Consider the following 19,159-nt stretch of genomic DNA (forward strand, 5'->3'; position numbering starts at 1 on the left):
GGGTGGCGGCCCCCAGCGTGTTCCCACCCATGTCCCGGCTGGGTGTGTGTGGTGGCCCCAGGTGTTGCCACCCCTGTCCCAGGCTGGGTGTGGGTGGTGGCCCCAGCCTGTTCCCACCCCTGTCCCGGGCTGGGTGTGGGGTTGTGGTGGCCCCAGGTGTTCCCACCCATGTCCCAGGCTGGGTGTGAGGCAGTAGCCCCCCGGGTGCTCATACCCACACCCCAAGCTCGGCACTGGGGTCCTGGGTGTTCACGCCCACTTCGTGTCTCTTTCCTCCCCCGGGCCGGGCAGTGGATGGAAACTGGAATGAGTGGTCAAGCTGGAGCGCCTGCTCCGCCAGCTGCTCCCAGGGCCGACAGCAGCGCACGCGTGAGTGCAACGGGCCTTCCTACGGGGGCGCTGAGTGCCAGGGCCACTGGGTGGAGACCCGAGACTGCTTCCTGCAGCAGTGCCCAGGTCAGGGGTGCGCCGGGCGGGGGGTGGGGGGACCTCACAAGCAGGAACCTCTAGGGAGGAGACAGGCCCCACGGTGGGGTGGGAGTGACCGTGGGCCCTGGCATGTGACTGAGAAGGGAGTGGGGTGCACAGTGGGGTCTGGGTGTTTGTGGGGGAAGTAGAGTGTGGGGTGTCCATGGAAGAAAGTGGAGTGTGGGGTGGCCATGGGGTAATGAAGTGCACAGAGGGACTTGGGGTGTCCATGGGGGAAGTGGAGGGTGGGTGGCCATGGGGTAGTAGGGTGCATAGTAGAATTGCGGCATCCATGGTAAAGTGGAGTGTGAGTAGCTGTGGGGTAGTGGGGTGCACAGTGGGACTTGGAGTGCCTGTGGGGGAGGGGAGTGTGGGGTGCACAGTGGGAATTGGGGTGCCCATGGGGGAAGCGGAGTGTCGGGTGCACAGTGGGAATTGGGGTGCCCGTGGGGGAAGTGGAGTGTGGGGTGCACAGTGGGAATTGGGGTGTCCGTTGGGGAAGTGGAGTGTGGGGTGCACAGTGAGAATTGGGGTGTCTGTGGGGGAAGTGGAGTGTGGGGTGTAGTGGGAATTGAGTGTCTGTCGGGAAATGGGGTGTGACGTGTACAGTGGGAATTGGGGCATCCGTCAGGGAAGTGGGGTGTGGGGTGGCAGTGGGGTTGTGGGGTGCACAATGGGACATGGGGGGTGTGGTCGGCTGCATGTGGGGTGTTTACTTTATTTTGTACCCAGCTGATGACGGGTTTCTCCCCTTCTGGTCTGAATTTCCCTTCTCCTGACTTCCTGCCCCACACCCGGGTCCCTGCGTCTCACTGCCGCACGGCTCTGTGTGGGTCCCTGTCTCTGTGTTCCCGTGTCACTGTGGCTCCTGGACCCCGCCCTTCTGGTCACCCGTGCCCCGCAGTGGACGGCAGGTGGCAGGCCTGGGCATCGTGGGGCAGCTGCAGCGTCACATGTGGGGCCGGCAGCCAGCGACGGGAGCGTGTCTGCTCCGGGCCCTTCTTCGGGGGAGCAGCCTGCCAGGGCCCGCATGATGAGTACCGGCAGTGCGGCACCCAGCGGTGTCCCGGTGAGGCCCCTTCCTCCTGGGCTGGGCTGGGCTCTGGGGAGGGCTGACAGTGGTCAGGCAGGCTTGGTCTCGGTTGTCACCCGCATGGCGTATGGGGGGGCTTCCATCCTGTCCTCATAGTGATGCCCACTCCAGGCACCCTGCGGGTCTGGGCCTTCTGGAGCCAGCTGCTGGCTCTCAGTGCCCCTTCCTGAACCCCTGTGCTGCACCCCTTGGCAGAGCCCCATGAGATCTGTGATGAGGACAACTTTGGTGCCGTGATCTGGAAGGAGACCCCAGCGGGAGAGGTAGCTGCCGTCCGGTGTCCCCGCAATGCCACAGGTGAGGGCTGGAGAGCATGTGGTGTGTGGGGCTCCCATCCTGTCCTCATGGTGATGCCAGTGGTGAGGCACTGTCGGCACAGGAAGGCGGCCCAGACAGGGAGCCCAGATGGCCCACATGTGATGTCGCGGGGCCGTGGGGCGGCAAGCCCAGGGCACCGGGTGGGAACTCTGCGGCATCCGCGGTTCTGAGCACTCACTCACTAGGGGCTAGCCCCGTGCTCAGCCCTAACACAAGACGGCCACGGAGCCTCAGCAGCCCAAGAAGGCGCCACCACTTACAGCTGGGAAACTGAGGCACAGGGAAGCGAATGCATGTGTCCTGGGCCTGCAGGGACAGAAAGAGGAGGTCTCTGTTGAATGCCAGTCCTAAGCAGGGAGTGCCTAGGGGGCATGGGGAAAGCAGGCAGGCTCCTGAGGAAGGGGCTCCTGCGCTAGGGGCAGTCTCGTGGGGAAGGGGCTGGCTGTCCTGGGGCGGCCTCCTTCGCCTCTCCTGTTAATAGGAGTGCGGGTGTTTTATGTCTGACAGGCCGCAGGCAGGGAGGTTGGGAGCCCAGGCTCAAACTCTGGCTCTGCCCTTGTTTGCTGTGTGACATTCAGAAATGGACTCAACCTCCCTGAGCCTCAGCGTTCTCATCTGCAGGATGAGGGCCGCTGGGGTTCCTCTGCTCGGAGCTGCTGCGGGAGGTGTGGGGTCGGCGACAGGGACCACCTGTGTTGCCACCCTCGCTCTCCCGATGACAGAACATGGAGTGTTCTTGGTAGCAGATTGCAAATGCTGAGAGACAGAATGCCCCGTGTGCACGTGGCACCGTGGCGCGCCCCCCGGCCTTTGTCCTGCATGTGTGGCTGGGTCACCTGGTGCTGCTCATTTTTGTCCTCTGAACCAGGTTCTGCATCCAGGCCCACGGCTCTCAGGTGTCGGGGCCTCGACAGTTCCCGGTAGCTGTTGACACGCTGTGTACACTCAGCTGTCTCCGTTCTCTGATGTCCTGGGAGTGAGCTCTGCGTCACAGGGTGTGCCGTGTTTGCGACTGTTGTTGCCTCAATGCCAGAGGCACCCCAAGGCTGCCCCCGTGTCTCCGGGCCAGGCCAAGGCCCCTGTAGCCCTGTGTATGCAGCCAGGCGGGGGGCCGGGGTTACTGCTCTCTCCAGGACTCTGGGTTGGTTAGAAGGGGCTCCGAAGGAGTCTGTGGCTGACCTCTGAAGCCCCCACTTGGCCAAGAGCTCCACCTCCACGCAGTGGGGTCCCTGAAGGCTCAGCTCCCGCCAGGTCCTGAGTCCATGGGGCAGGCAGCGGCCCAAAATGTGTGAAGAGAACGAGGTCCCCGCATGGGCTCTGCTCTCGGCGTGAGGCCATGGGCGAGTCCCTGCTTCTGGGGGCCAGAGGGTCCATCCAGAGGGTCTGCTGCCAGGGCCGAGGGTGGGATTCCTGGGCCAGTCAGTGGGTGTCCACCTGAGAAGGGAGAGGTCTCCCCAGGACTCATCCTGCGACGCTGTGAGCTGGACGAGGAAGGCATCGCCTACTGGGAGGCCCCTACCTACATCCGCTGCGTTTCCATTGACTACAGAAACATCCAGATGATGGTGAGGCCCAGCGCCGGGGGTTCCCAGTCCCTCTCCAGCCACCCCGGGCACACGGGCTGGGACCCTGCAGAGGGCCCTAGGTGTGGGAGGTCCTGGGTGGCTGCCTGGACGTGTCCCACAGAGACGAAGGCACACACCCACTGCGTCTTCCGCAGACCCGGGAGCACCTGGCCAAGGCCCAGCGGGGGCTGCCGGGGGAAGGGGTCTCGGAGGTCATCCAGACGCTGGTGGAGATCTCCCAGGATGGGACCAGCTACAGCGGGGACCTGCTGTCCACCATCGACGTCCTGAGGAACATGACCGAGATTTTCCGGAGGGCATACTACAGCCCCACCCCTGGGGACGTACAGGTGGGCTCCCCGAGGGTGGTCCTGAAAGAGGGTGTCAGGAAGGTGTCTGGGGAGCCCTCCTGGACCCCAGAGTGGGGTCCCCAACCCTGGCCACAGCCCAGGCCCTAACCCGTGCCATAGGCTGAACCTTGACCTTCACCTCACATCACACACTGACCAGGGTCAGGGCTCAATGGTCACACACTGAGCTCTGACCTTGGTCACACTGAGCCCTGACCCTGTTCACACACGCTGAGCCCTGACCCTGGTCACACTGATCCCTGACCCTGGTCACACTGAGCCCTGACCCTGGTTACACACGCTGAGCCCTGACCATGTTCACACGCTGAGCCCTGGCCCTGGACACACGCTCAGCCCTGACCCTGGTCACACTGAGCCCTGACCCTGGTCACACGCTGAGCCCTCACCCTGGTGACACTAAGCCCTGACCCTGGTCACACGCTGAGCCCTCACCCTGGTGACACGCTGAGCCCTGACCCTGGTGACACGCTGAGCCCTGACCCTGGTGACACGCTGAGCCCTGACCCTGGTGACACGCTGAGCCCTCACCCTGGTGACACGCTGAGCCCTCACCCTGGTGACACGCTGAGCCCTGACCCTGGTGACACTGAACCCTGACCCTGGTGACACGCTGAGCCCTGACCCTGGTGACACGCTGAGCCCTGACCCTGGTCACACTGAGCCCTGACCCTGGTCACACGCTGAGCCCTGACCCTGGTGACACGCTGAGCCCTGACCCTGGTGACACGCTGAGCCCTGACCCTGGTCACACGCTGAGCCCTGACCCTGGTCACACGCTGAGCCCTGACCCTGGTGACACGCTGAGCCCTGACCCTGGTCACACGCTGAGCCCTCACCCTGGTGACATGCTGAGCCCTGATCCTGGTGACATGCTGAGCCCTGACCCTGGTGACACTGAGCCCTGACCATGGTCACACTGAGCCCTGACTCTGGTGACATGCTGAGCCCCGACCCTGGTGACACTGAGCCCCGACCCTGGGCACACGCCGAGCCCCGACCCTGGGCACACGCTGAATCCAGATTCTGGTCACTGAGCTGTGATTGTGCGCCCTGTTTTCTGTCACGGGCCCTTCTTCCTCTTCTTTCCAGAACTTTGTCCAGATCCTTAGCAACCTGCTGGCGGAGGAGAACCGGGAAAAGTGGGAGGAGGCCCAGCTGGTAGGACCTGGGGCCCCCACGGTCAGCAGCCTCAGGAGGGGTACAGGCAGCTGGTGGCTCCTGGTCTCCAGCCAGCCTGGGGTGGGGCCCCGCTGGGTGCTCTGGGTTCACATCCCAGGATGGCCTCTTGCCGGTGTTGGCGGTGCTGAGGAAGCTCAGCGTTTCCAATCTGCTCCCTTGTTTGTCTAAGGACAGTCGTTCATTTCATGGGGCTCAGCGAGGAGGTTCTGGAAAAAACTGAGCACGTGGGCATGCCGAGGCGGCCGGGACGTGGAGCCTTCCTCATGGCGGGAGCGGGCAGCGCTCACTGCCCCAGGCTGACCTCCAGCCGGCCGCCTCTCCTGTCTCCGGGCAGGACCCAGCATGGGGGCTGTGGGTATCTAGAGGCCCTTTCCCAGCCTGGGCCCCCCATGGGCAGGGCACAGCAGCACCTCTGGGCATCTGTGTTCTCATCTCCAAAGTGGGTCCTCAGAGGTCACCAGCCCCGGTTCCTCAAAATGTTAGGAAATGGCAGATAAGAACAGGAGGGACGGGGACGGGAAGGGGGCGGGGGCTGAGGGGCGGCGCTCACCCGGTGTCCGCTCACCGGGCTCTGGCTTGCGGCCTCCTCCCTGGGCTGCTCACCCCCTGTCCCCCAGGCGGGCCCCAACGCGAAGGAGCTGTTCCGGCTGGTGGAGGACTTTGTGGACGTCATTGGCTTCCGCATGAAGGACTTGAGGGATGCGTACCAGGTGACAGACAACCTGGGTAAGCCTGCCCGCCCTCTGCCACCCCCACGCCTGGCTCTGCAGAGAGGGAGTGACCAGACAGCCTCTGTGGGCCCTCCCCGCCGACTTCTCAGATGGGTTCTGTTTTCAGTCTCCTGAGGGGTGATGACATGACCTGGGCGGGGACCGGACCTGGGAGCTCCGTTCCCCAGCCAGTGCCTCACGTGCACCCACTGGGGGCGGGCTCACCCTGCCTGTCACCCCTGGGCCCTCCCTGTGGCGCGTCTGAGGTCAGGCTGTGCGGCCCACACATCCCTGCGTCTCAGCCTCAGCAGGGCCTTGGCAGAGGGGCCTAGCCTCCACCCAGCTCCCTGGTGTCAGTCAAGTCAGTGTCCTCGTTTCTAAAATGAGATGATGACAGTGCCCACCTCATGGGGAGGTAGAGACTGATGAGGCGAGTGAGCGTCTGAACCTCGGGTAAAAGGTGGCTGTCATTACCAATGTGCACAGGAATTCTATTTAATGACTGTCACCACAGTGCCCTCAAATACCTCTCAGAAGCCACATTTCCCAAACTTTCCCTGCCTTGATCAGAGACTCCCTTGAAGTGGAGGACCCAGGAGTGGGTGCTGGCCCCAGCTGTGATCCACAGAGCACCAAGGAGGGAGAGTGTCACCTCCCCTGTGGGGATGCTTAACCTCTAGTGATATGACCAGGATCAGCTGAGCTGTGGCAGCACACACACCCTGGGGCCTTGTCCGGTGTGTACACTCATGCCCTTGTGGCAGCAGGCACAGAGCTGCCCTGGGCTGGATAAACATCCCCATGTTTCCTAAGCTGGGGGTCCTCAGTCCTGGCACTGCCCGCTGCCCTCAGAGCTCAGGATTCCAGAGCTGGATGTGCCTCTGAGGCTGGTGGGGCCAGCCCTTCTCTCACAGGTGGGAAAACTCAGGCCCAGGTGCTGTGGGAGGTCACCAGTGGGTGGTGTCTGCATGCCTCCAGGCTGGCTGGCCTTGGGTGCTGGCCCAGCATCACCCCTCTGGGGTGCTCCCCTTCCTTCCCTGGCCTCATATTCTGTGTGAGATACTAGTGGCCCGGAGAGAGGAGGGTGTCTGTGTGGCTGCATGGGGAGTGGGTGTAGGATGGGGCTCAGCCCTGCTGGCCCACGACATAATTGGTGGCCAGCTCTCGGCTCCCACAGCGCTCGGCACGGCCTGGGGCCTCAGAGTGGCCCCCACACAGTTCAAACCCTGAGCACCGCGGTGACCCTCCATGCTCCATAGCCCTGTCTCACTGCGTTTTCTGGTGCTGTCACTGAGGGTAATCTATAAAGATGAGAGGTTCTGGAGGCCGGGGCGTCCAAGGGCACAGCTCCAGCTCCCAGTGAGCGCCCTCCTGCTCCAGTTCAGCGTGGTGGAGGCAGCACGTGAGACACAGCTCTTCCCATGAAGCCACAAAAGCCATCCTGGGGGCCCACGCTCGTGACCTCCCAAATGCCCCACCTCCAAGTACCATTAACAGATGAATTTGGGATTCAGTATCCAGCACATGAACTTTCACAGGACACATTCGAGCTGCAGCACGCCCCAGAAGCCCTGTGCATCTGTGCAGCCCACTCACCCGCGCTCAGCCTCACGCGCTCCCAGGACCCCGCTGCTCTGCCCAGGCCCCACCCCTATACCCCTTCCTCACTGAGTCAGGAACTAGAAGCCAGCGAGAGTGGCTTCCCATCGCACCTCCTTATACGAACCAGATGAAATAAATAAACCCTCCCGACCGGCGAGCCGTAGGCCACAATGACACCGAGGCTGTGTGTAGACAGACTACGAAGGTCTGAACTCTGATCCCTCCAGCCAGCCTAAAACCCAGAGAACTGCCAAGGCCGGGGTTGGTGACCCAGTGCTTCACCAGCGGAAATGCCCGTTTCAGTATTAATCTCATCAGAAGCCGCCTGGCATTCCTGAGGCGCCCCATCCCCGGGCCTAAAACAGACACAGTCTGAGGACGTTTAAACGAAGCAGCCCCCGCTTCCCTGCGGCCAGGCCCGTGCCGCGGGCAGCATTCAGACATGGCTGGTGGAAACATGGCTTCCTGCCTTTTGTGCCTGACCAAGTCCCACTGCACATGCCCAACACAGGTCGACATTCCTGTTGTGACATCACTGGGAGACTAACTAGCACTAACCTTTTACGTTAAAAACTGAAGTTAGGCACGGTGGCTCCTGCCTGTAATCCCAGCAATTTAGGAGGCGGAGGCAGGAGGATCGCTTGAGCCCAGGAGTTTGAGACCAGCCTGGGCAGCACAGTGAGACCCTGTCTCTGCCATTTTTCTTTTGATTAGCCAGGCATGGTGGTGTGCCTGTAGCCCCCGCTACCGGGGAAGCTGAGGCGGGAGGGTCGCCTGAACCCAGGAGGTCGAGGCTGCAGTGAGCCATGGTCACAGCACTGCACTCCAGCCTGGGTGATAGCCTGCCTCTTTAACAAGTAAAAAAGACAACGTTCTGATTTTTCCGCAGTGAAATGCCTCAACTAGAAGCATCAACAGGACTTATTGTGATTATTTCAATAATTCTGCAACTTTTCATCCTGTTCCAATGAAAGATTTTGAAACTTGCCCCTTACCTGGGCACACCTGCCACAGCCCATGCTGGCGCTCGTGGCCAGCCCTCCACCGCCCCTCAGTGACCCTGTGTCCGGCCCCCCACCCCTCTGCATGCTCCAGTGTCTGTCTGCTGGGAAGCTGTGGTAGCAGATGGGGGCAGACGCTGGAGCATGGACGGGTGGCCGGCACATTTCCATTGTCCTCACTCCTGGTTCTCTGCTGGTCCCTCCTGAGCCACCCCCCCCCCCCCCCGAGTGCCCACCCAGTCCATATGCCCTCTGCCCTCCATTGGGGCTGCCAGTGACATCCGCAGCGCAGACCCCTGTGCCCGGCCCTCCATGTCTCCGCTGCATTTGAGCTACTGATTCTCCTGCCGCCGCCTGTCCCTGCCCCATCTTGGGCTGCCTTCTTGGTGCTCCACTGGAGCCTGTGAGGGCTGAGGCCGTGGCCCCAGGGCCACGTTCCCACCAGAGCAGTGGGTCTCTGCCAACAGTGGCTTCCACCCCAGTGGCACTTCCTCAAACTGTCTGTCCAGTTGCCCCCAAACCTGCTGCCTCATCCCCCTGACCCTCCACCCTGAGCTCAGGGCCCTTCCGCACCCCCAACGCCTTCCTTCCCAGAGTGGGTGGGAACACTGGGTCTCCTCTTCCACAGGGGCCTGTGCTGCCCTTTGCTGTCTGAGCCCTGAGGCAGGGCCGCCCCTGCCTGCCTTCTACAGAGGGAGGGGAGGTGGGATCAGCTCACAGAACTGGAGGGCAGCTGGGCTCCCCTATCCTGGGAGGGAGTGGGAGGTGCAGAGGCGGTGCCTGGTCCCTGCAGATTCCTCCGTGGACAAAGGACAGACCCCACACTCTGCCTTGATCACCTTGTGGGCCATGGAGGGTGAGAGGGGCAGGTCCCCTGCCCATCACCGAGGCTCCAGTTCAGCAGGACCAGGCCTGGCCCAGCCCCTGCGTGTTGCTCCTTGCTGTCCCTGCTCCTGGACCTCACTGGGGTCTGGGGACAAGGCACACCCCAGGAGTGTGGGGCCTGCACAGGGCCAGGGGTGCAGGGAATTGGGGTCTGTACCCTGGGGGCTGGGGCAGATGGCCCCCACACGCCTCCCTCTGAGCCATGGGCACCCTGTGGCATCACCCAGCACTGCCAGCCTGCACCCCACTCCTGCAGCTGAGGCCCTGCCGCATCGGTGACTTTCCCTCCCTCCCTCTCTCTCCCTCGCCCCTTTGCCCCTCTACCCACAGTCCTCAGCATCCATAAGCTCCCAGCCAGCGGAGCCACTGACATCAGCTTCCCCATGAAGGGCTGGCGGGCCACGGGCGACTGGGCCAAGGTGCCGGAGGACAGGGTCACTGTGTCCAAGAGTGTCTTCTCCACGGGGCTAGCAGGTGAGGGGCCCTGGAAGCGGGGTAGAGGCCTTCATGGGAGATGTGGGTCCCAGTGTCAGATGGTCGCCATCCTTCTGGAGACCAGCTGCTGCCTCAGAGTTGGGCGGTTCTCCAGGGGGTCCCCCTTTCCAGGAAGCCCTCCTTGCCCTCTCTGAGGCCAGGGCCTTCGGATCAACCCTGAGGCCCAGGCCGAGGAGTCAACATGACCTACCTCGATTCAGGGAGGGACGGGGAGTCACAGGTCCAGGACCCTGTTCCTGGGAAGAGAGCCGTGTCCTGCCTGCCCGAAGCTCTCAGGATGCCCCAGGGGACGGCTTGGTCTCCCTCTCCCACCTGGGATTCAAGCTGTCCCCCCAGCTCCCTGGCTGCAGCACTGTGTTCCTGGGTGGGGTGGGCCTCACCATCCTCCTGGACATGACCTTGAGGATGGATGGCAGAGGCCAGCGACGGTGGAGCCAGGCCAGGCTGCCAAGTCTCGCCCTGGTTGTGGGGACGGCGGGCAGGGGGTGACAGTACACTTTCTTCCAGAGGCCGATGAAGCATCTGTGTTTGTGGTGGGCACCGTGCTTTACCGGAACCTGGGCAGCTTCCTGGCCCTGCAGAGGTGGGCAGTGCAGGGCAGGTGGGGTAGGCAAGACCACAGCCCAGGAGGTGAAGGGGGAGGCCAGGGGGCCTGGGGGAGTGTGGACGATGGGCTGAGTGGGGCGGGTGGCGAGGCATGCAGGGACTCTCCAGGGCACCCAGGGAAGGGCCGGGAGGAGCCTGGGCTGGGAGGCTCCCCCCGACACCTGCTGTTCTGGCTTTTGCAGGAATACCACCGTCCTGAACTCCAAAGTGATCTCCGTGACTGTGAAGCCCCCGCCCCGCTCCCTGCGCACACCCTTGGAGATCGAGTTTGCCCACATGTACAATGTGAGTGCCGTCCGCGTGCGCGCTCTGGTGCCTGCAGAAATGCGTGTGCTCAGATCGTGTCACAGCCCTCAGCCACGGAGCCTCCGGGGCCTCCTCAGAACAGCTCTAACCTGCGGGAGCTGTGTTTACCCCTGAATTAGAGGTGGGAAACAGGCTCAGAGGTGCGTGACTTGCCCAGGGTCGCATAGCAGGTTGACCTGGTGCTGAAACTCCATCCGTGCCTGACTCCCCACCTGGGCTACAGTGGCTCCACCCTCCAGCCCCATTGGTCTGGTTGCTCCCCTTCTGAGAAACGGAGCGTGTCCCATGCCGCCTGGCCCCCTAACACCTGGCCACCAAGAAGCTGGGGGTGCAAGTATGCCCTCTGCCGGCACCGCCTGGGTGGACGCCAGACCTCGCCTGCAGGGGCCCGGGATTTCAGCAGGAGAGCATCCTCCCTAAACTCCCCAGCAGGGAGCCCAGGCCTTCAGGTCACGGCTGCTATGTGGCCCCAGCCAGGTCCCAGCTCTGCTCCTTGGAGCTCTCCAGAGCTCTTCGTCGGGCCTCGGGGAGGAGGGGCCGAGATGCCCTTTGGAGGGGCTGAGAGCCAGGGCCCCCAGGGCATGTGTTGCCTGGGTTACCACACTAGGACCAGGCAGTGCCAGGTCTTCAGGCCAGGGCTGTAGGAAGCCATGGGGGAACCCAGCCCCGTCCTTTCTAGCTGTGTGATCTTGGGAGAGTTGTTCAAGCTCTCTGTGCCATGGTTCCCTCCCTCATCAAGTGGGAACAGTAGGGCTGGGTGAGGACTCAGTCTCACAGCTGCTCGGAGCAGGCCACCGCTGAGAACCACTCTCAGGAGCGCTGGCCCCCCCACTGCTGTCGCATACCCATCTTGGCAGTACCAGCGCCTGGCATGCCTGGCAAAGCTGTGTCCCAGGAACACTAGCAGGACGACAAAGCAGCGCAGGGTGCTTACAGAGGCCATTGGTGCCCAGCTGACCCCTGCTCACTAGGCCCTGGGGAAAGGGTCTTCCCATCGCCCTGCTTCATACCGGGAGACGGACTTCAGCCACTCTGCCCAGCCTGGCCACTGGACCTGGGCTCTGGGAGGGGCCAGGAGCTGCCCAAGGCCACATGGGTGGTGAGGGCTTGAGCCAAGCCCAGGTGACCTTAGGCCACTGCCATCTCCACCCTTGACTCAGTTTCCCCTCAAAAAATGCAGTCTGTTAAGGGACGCTCACAGGCAGCACACCTGGCAGCATACCTGTGTCTGGGTCCCACGGTGACCTGAGGGTCGGGGCTGGTTTGGGCGGTCAGGGCCCTGACTCCTCTCCCGCCTCTCCCAGGGCACCACCAACCAGACCTGCATCCTGTGGGATGAGACGGATGTGTAAGTTCACTTGGGGGTCTGGGGTGGGGCTCGTGGGAGGCTGACCCAGTAGGGGAGGGGTGCAAGTTTTAGGTTGCGGCTGCCAAGCCCCTAGCTGTCTGTGTACATGCATGGGACTCCCTGTCACCACCTGTCACTCACTGTCTGGCTCTGGAGCCCACCAGGCCGCCTCCCACCCCCTCCCAGGGATGTCCACAGTTCAAGGAGGAGCGGGCATGGAGGTCCAACCCCAGGCCCGGTGATGGGCAGGCGTCCTGGCCTGACCTCACCCCAGCCCCATGCCCACCGCAGGGGGAAATCCTGGTATTCGGGTCTGCAGGTGGGTGCCAAGCGCTGAGGGGCTGCGGGAGCCGCCATGGCAGACCAGGACAGCCTGGGGTGGAGCTGGAACTTCAGGCTCATGGAATGGGGGACATGGCCCTGGGGTCTTCAGGCTCATGGGATGGGGGACATGGCCCTGGGGTCTTCAGGCTCATGGGATGGGGGTGTGGCCTGGGGTCTTCAGGCTCATGGGATGGGGGACATGGCCCTGGGGTCTTCAGGCTCATGGGATGGGGGCGTGGCCTGGGGTCTTCAGGCTCATGGGATGGGGGGGTGGCCCGGGGGGCTTCAGCCTCATGGGATGGGGGCGTGGCCCTGGGGTCTTCAGGCTCATGGGATGGGGGCGTGGCCCTGGGGTCTTCACTGGCCACGTGTCCTGTGCCAGTTCCCGGCCAAGCACTTGTCGGGTGCCGGCTGACCAAGGAGCTGCGGGCGGATGAAGCAAGTTCCATGCCCCAAGTGAGGTTCTGCATGGAGCAGTCGGGCTGTGAGGTGCCATCTCAGAGCCCTGGCGGGTGTGCCAGAGTGGGGCCATCCTCCCGAACCGCGAGGCAGAGACAGCGATGGGAACCCCACCCAGTCAGAGGAAGAGTCTGTGTAAAAGCCCGGAAGTGCCGGCGCCCAGGGCTGAGCTAGGCCAGAACATGGGAGATGGATGGAGCAATGGCAGCCGGGTCCTGCCATGCGGCTCCAGCCTGAGGGACTGCAGTGCGTTGGGGAGGGTGTGGTCAGGGAGCTGGGTGTGTGGGACCCACCCCCATCTCCTCCAAGGGTGCTCCTCTGGCTCCCTCAGCCCCAGTCCCCTGGCTGCTCTGATATCACCAGCCCCAGGCCTCCCTGCACCACCTTCCTGGTTGAGTGTGTGTGGTTAACGTGGCCACCAGGGTGCCAGTGGCATGGGCCACGGTCCCTTGCATGGTGGGTAGTGCAGTGACAAGTGTGTGTCCTGGGAGCAAGGGAAGGCTCTGCCAGGGGTTGGCATTGGAGAACAAGGCTGTCTGGCAGGGAAAGGGAGGCAGACGGCTCAGTGGGAGGCAGCCGGAGCAAGGGCAGGGAGGCTGAGGGCACAAGGAGTAGGGAGCTGGCCAGGAGGAGCGGGCAGAGGCAGACGGGAGCAGGGGAGGCCGAGGCAGGGGGAGGACAGTTAGTGGGGCCAGGTGTCCTGACTCTCCACCTATCCATGACCCTCCACCCACCACCCATCCACCCACTTCTCCCCCCACCTGTTCTTTATACCCACTGCCCACCACCCTCAGCCACCACCCATCACCGTCCACCCACCACCCATCACCCATCCACACACTTCACCCACCACCCACCACCCATCCACCCACCACCCATCCACCCACTCCTCTGTTCGCCTGTTCTTTAATCTATCCGCCACTGCCCACTACTCACCCCTTCCTCCAGCGGTCACTGCCCTCTGACAGGCACTATTCTGGCACATCCCAGCCCTCAGCCTCCTCTCCGCAGTGAGGAGGGCCGGGGAACAGGGACAGACGGAGCAGTGTTGTGATGGCGGGCCATGCATGGGGTGGGAAAGGAGGTCGGCAGGGGCCGGAGGCAGGCGAGGAGGGGCCTCTGCACACCTCCCAGGGGAGGGGAGCTTCTGGCAGGGGCCTGGCCAGCTCCGCTCTGCACGTGGATGTCTAGAGACGAGCATTGCAGGGGAAGGAGCAGCAGTGCAAAGGCCTCAAGGTGGGATGCAGGGTCACGCCAGGCCTCCCGCCTTCTCTGCGCCCCACACAGGGGACTCTGCTGTCTTTCCTGTCTGGGTCTGGGGTTGGCAGCTGGGCTGGGGAGAGCTGAATGGCCTGCAGCCCTGGGAACTCAGCTCTCTAGCTCTTGTAAGGGTGGAAAAAGAAAATGCAAGAAAAAAGCCCCCCTTGGCTTTGCATTTTCAGGGGTTGGAAGGGCGGGAGCTGCAGGTGGTTCCATCTCACCTCCCCCCGCCCCCCATGAAGCCGCAGCCCTGCCACCAGCACAGGCTCCTCCCACAGTGCAGAAACCCTCCCTTCGGGCTGTTCACCGGCTGCTGCAGCTCTGTTGGGGTGGGCAGCGCCCTGGTCCACTCAGCCAGCCGCTGCTGGTGGCCTTCGGGGGCCGTCCCTTTCTACCAACATAAATGCCAACGTGACCAGTGTCCTCGTGTGGACAGCTCCACCCACACTTAGTCCCCAGGCTGTCTGAAGCCTGTGTAGTCAATTGTTTTTCTTTTTTTTATTGTGCTGTAAGTTCTGGGGTGCATGTGCAGATCCTGCAGGACTGTTACATAGGTGCATACATGCCGTGTGCTTTGCTGTCTCCATCCCCCCGTCACCTACATGAGGCATTTCTCCCAATGTTATCCCTCCCCAACCTCCCCACCATCTGCTGTGCTGCCCCTAGCCCTCCACTCGCCAGCAGACCCCAGTGTGTGATGCTCCCCTCCCTGTACCCATGAGCTCTCATTGTTCAGCACCGCCTGTAAGTGAGAACATGCGGTGAGGAAAGCATCCCCTCTGTCCTTCACGGCAGCAGGCTGTGAGGGGACTGACCAGGGAGCCGGGACATGGACACTGTCCTGGGGACGCAGGCTGTGGCTAAAGAGGACATGCTGTGTGGCCTTGGGCAGACCTTGCCCTGGGAGCCTTGGCTCCCTGACCATATGGCCAGCGTCTGCCTGCTTTTAGGCAGGGGCAGCAGGGTGGTGGTCAAGTCCTCAGGGTACTTGTCCGCATGACCCCATCGGCCCTAAAAGTCACAGGTATGGGGAATGCCCAGGACCCGCCCGTAACGCCAGGCTCTCCACTCAACCCGTCGCCAGCTGCTTGTGCTGAGTGCTGAAGTCTTGGTGCCTGGGGCCAGGGCTTCGGGACAGGACGGGAGGCAGCACCAGTGTGGCCCAAGCAGTGCCTGGCAGCACTGTGCCAAGTTGCCTCTTGGGTCCGTGACCCTGCCTAGACCCTGCCCCAGGGCCTGCGGTCCATGTGGAGCTGAGGCCCTGAGATGCCTGCAGTCCCCCCTGAAAGCACAGGGCAGTGATCAAGGCCGTCCTCTCTGGAACTGGGCAGTGCGGAGCCCTGGTGGGTGGGCCATGCTGGCAGGGAGGGATCGGAGCTGACCTCGGTCCCCTTCCTCCTGCCCCTCACTTCCCTTCCACTCTGAGTTGGATGGCACCTCCCTTGACTGCTGCGGGGGCCACTCCTTGCCCTGTGAACTGTCTCAGAGGAGCTGAGTTTCCCAGCTGACTTGAAGTGGAGACCATGGGCAGGGGCCTGGGTCTCTTCCCACCAGGGCACCAGGACATCGGGTCCAGGCTGGTGTGGGCCTGTGTCCATGTGTACTTGGATAAGAAAGAGTCCTATGCATCTGGGGAGGGGTTCTGTGTGTGGGGAATGCAGTGGTTTGTAGGGGGAGGGGAGTGACAGTCATCAGTCACCATCAGCTGAAAAGCAGTGAACTCTTAGAGCCATAATGATTATTCATAACTGAACTGTGTGATTCTCGTCACATATAGAGCCCAGATCTCAAACTGAAACCAAGTTTTTACTCTGGTCACACACTGAGTTCTAATCCTACTCACTCACTGAGCCCTGATCCTGGTCACAGGCTGAGCCCTGATCCTAGTCACATACTAAGCCCTGATCCTGGTCACAGCCTGAGCTTTGGTCCAGTTCATATATTGAGCCCAGATCCTAGTCACACATAGTCCTGACTGTAGTCGTACACTGAGCCCTGATCCTGGTCACAGGCTGAGCCCTCATCCTAGTCACATACTAAGCCCTGATCCTGGTCACAGCCTGAGCCTTGGTCCAGTTCTTATATTGAGCCCAGATCCTAGTCACACATAGTCCTGATTGTAGTCATACACTGAACACTGATCCTGGTCACAAGCTGAGCCCTGCTCTGGTGTCTTAGCTGGAATGACTTGGTGTGTGTCACATGCTTGTAGGGCCGCCTCCTCTTCCAGCCACATACAGCAATTGGCCATGTGACCCGCTCAGCCTAGAAAGATACACAGGCCTCCACTGCAGTGCAGATCACCTGCCTGCCTGGCCCCGGTTGTGCACACATGCTTGCACCCATAGCTCAACACCCACACCCATGACGTCTGCCCCTGCTCTGTAAACTCTAAGCCCTAGGAGCACCTGGTGTCCCTGCACCCCAGCAACCAGATCTGTAACCAAACTCCACCCTCCCAGGCCCAGAAACCCTGGATCATCCCATCCTGAACGATAGCCTGGCAGCATGGCTCAAGGGCTCCTGCTCCCCCACATCCCCACGCCAGCCTGGCTTGTGGCGGTGAGGGCCTAGAGCCTGGATATCCTAGGGAGGAAAATGGGGAACAGGGTGGGGGGCTTGCAGAGTTTCAAATGTTCCAAGCCTTAGACACTGCCCCTACCGTAGTCTACGCCCATATACTCCTCCGCCACATGTGTCTCTGCTGGAGTGGGACGGGGGGGGGGGGACAGTGGCAGCTATGTCAAAGCCATGTCTGTACACCTAGAATTGAGTGCTGACCCATGCTGATCAACAGTGGCTCATGAGCAAAGCAGTGACTACATGGCTGGATGCAGAAATAGATGTGCGAGGGGGTTCTTGATAGGCAGTGTGGACAAGCGGGGGTGTGGGTAATCTGTGGGAGCCGGCTGTTTCCCAGAGAGATGCACCAGGAGTGCAGCTGTGGGTTGCTGGGTGATGGGGAGGCAGCGGAAGAACAGTCGTATGGCTGGGCGAGTGATCAGTGTTGGATGGTGAGTGAGAGGGTGGGTGGCTGGACTGTGGATGAGAGCATGCGTGGAAGGCCAGAGACAGGGGTGGAAGGATGGGTGACTGAGAGAAGAAAAAAGATGGGAGGTGGCTGGAGGGATCAAGAATCCGTTTCCCAGAGCTGCCCTAACAAACTGCAAAGATCACCACAAACCAGGTAGTTTAAAGCAACAGAAGTCTATCCTCTCCCAGTTCTGGAAGCCAGCATTTTGAAATCCAAGTGTTAGTAGGGCCATGCTCCTTCTGAAGACTCTGGAAAGATGTCTTCCTTGCCTCTCCAGCTTCTGGTGGCTGTAGGCTGTCCTTGGTGTTCCTTGGCTTATGGCGACGTCACTCCAGTCTCTGCTGCTGCTTTTTCCTGGCCTTCTACTTTGTGTATCTCTGTCCTTTCCTCTTCTTATAAGGACACTGATCATGGATCTGTGGCCCACCCTAAACCCAGTGTGGTATCAGTCAAGATCTCTAACTCAATTACATCTTCAAAAACCATATTCCCAAATAAAATCACATTCATAGGTTCTGGGATTTAGGACTTGGACATATATTGGGGAGAAGTGGGTGATGGATGGATGGATGAGCAGATAGGTGGGTTGATGAATGCATGAGTGGGTGGGGGGGTGGATGGATAGGTGGATGGGATGGATAGGTGGGTGGGTGGATGGGTGGATGAGTGGATGGATGGATAGGTGGGTAGGTGGATGGGGGGTGAGTGGATGGATGGATGGGTGGGTGGGTGGATGGGGGGGTGAGTGGATGGATGGATAGGTGGGTGGGTGGATGGGTGGATGGATGGATGGGTGGATGGGATGTATGGATGGGCGGGTGAGTGGATGGATGGATAGGTGTGTGGGTGGGTGGCTGGCTGGATGTGTAGATGGATGGATGAGTGAATGGGCAGATGGGTGGATGGGTGTGTGAATGATTGGATGTGTGGATGGAGCTATGGATGGGTGGGTGGGTGGCTGGTTGGATGTATAGATGGTAGATGGATGGACGGGTGAATAGTGGGTGGGTGCATGGATGCGTGACTGGATGTGTGGATGGAGGTATGGATGGGTGGGTGGATGGGTGGATGTGTAAATTGTAGATGAATAGATGGGTGAATAGGTGAATGTGTGGATGGATGGGTGGGTGGGTGCGTGACTGGCTGTGTGGATGGAGGTATGGATGGGTGGCTGGCTGGCTTAATGTGTAGACGGTAGATGGGTGAATGGGTGAATAGGTGGGTGGAGGGTGGATAGGTGTGTGGGTAACTGGATGTGTGGATGGAGGCATGGATGGATGGATGGGTGTGTGGCTGAATGTGTAGATGGTAGATGGGTGGGTGGGTGAATAGGTGGGTGGGAGGGTGGATAGGTGTGTGGGTGACTTGGATGTGTGGATGGAGGTATGGGTGAGTGGATGGATGGGTGGTTGGCTGAATGTGTAGATGGTAGATGGTGGTTGGGTGAATAGGTGGGAGGGTGGATAGGTGTGTGGGTGACTGGATGTGTGGATGGAGGCATGGATGGGTGGGTGTGTGGCTGAATGTGTAGATGGTAGATGGGTGGATGGGTGAATAGGTGGGTGGAGGGTGGATAGGTGTGTGGGTGACTGGATGTGTGGATGGATGGGTGGGGGGCTAGATGTGTAAATTGTAGATGAATAGATGGGTGAATACGTGAATGTGTGGATGGGTGGGTGGGTGAATAGGTGGGTGGGAGGGTGAATAGGTGTGTAGGTGACTGAATGTGTGGATGGATGGGTGGGGGGCTGGATACATGAGTGGATGAGTGAATGATGGGTGGAGAAAGGATGGGCTGGTGGGTAACAGGAAGTTGATGGAGGCCAGTAGCACGTACTGGGAGTTAGGTTCTGTGGTCCTGAAAGGACAGCTCCCTGGGTGTTTCATACATAAGAAGTTGCAGATATCTTGCAGTTGTTTAAAACTCCCTTAAAACAAGTAAATAACCTAGAGTTTCACCGAGCATGAACGTCAGAGTTAGCAGGATACAGAGAGATGATATACACCATCTTCACTTGAAAAGTGGTTCAGTGGAGTCCCGGAGCAGGAACGTTAGTATGAGGCCTAGCCCTTACCACATTCCCCTGGCGTATTTGGAGGTTCTGCCAGAAGCCAGCCCATCCTCACGGCTCTAG

General features: G+C 61.1%; 1 protein-coding gene across 1 annotated transcript; it reads left to right on the forward strand.

Annotated features, from left to right (window-relative positions):
- Positions 1 to 193: 193 nt before the first annotated feature.
- Positions 194 to 12,323, forward strand: LOC116546438 (adhesion G protein-coupled receptor B1-like; the record flags this gene model as incomplete). Its single annotated transcript, XM_032272700.1, has 11 exons — positions 194 to 456; positions 1,373 to 1,537; positions 1,757 to 1,858; positions 3,338 to 3,444; positions 3,600 to 3,794; positions 4,905 to 4,973; positions 5,612 to 5,720; positions 9,523 to 9,666; positions 10,195 to 10,270; positions 10,476 to 10,578; positions 11,904 to 12,323. Coding segments are annotated over 11 exons (1,381 nt in total), but the record flags the coding sequence as incomplete, so codon positions are not given.
- Positions 12,324 to 19,159: the final 6,836 nt, after the last annotated feature.

Source organism: Sapajus apella, unplaced genomic scaffold, assembly GCF_009761245.1.
Source record: "Sapajus apella isolate SASKATOON/1434 unplaced genomic scaffold, GSC_monkey_1.0 scaffold897, whole genome shotgun sequence".
NCBI lineage: Eukaryota > Metazoa > Chordata > Mammalia > Primates > Cebidae > Sapajus > Sapajus apella.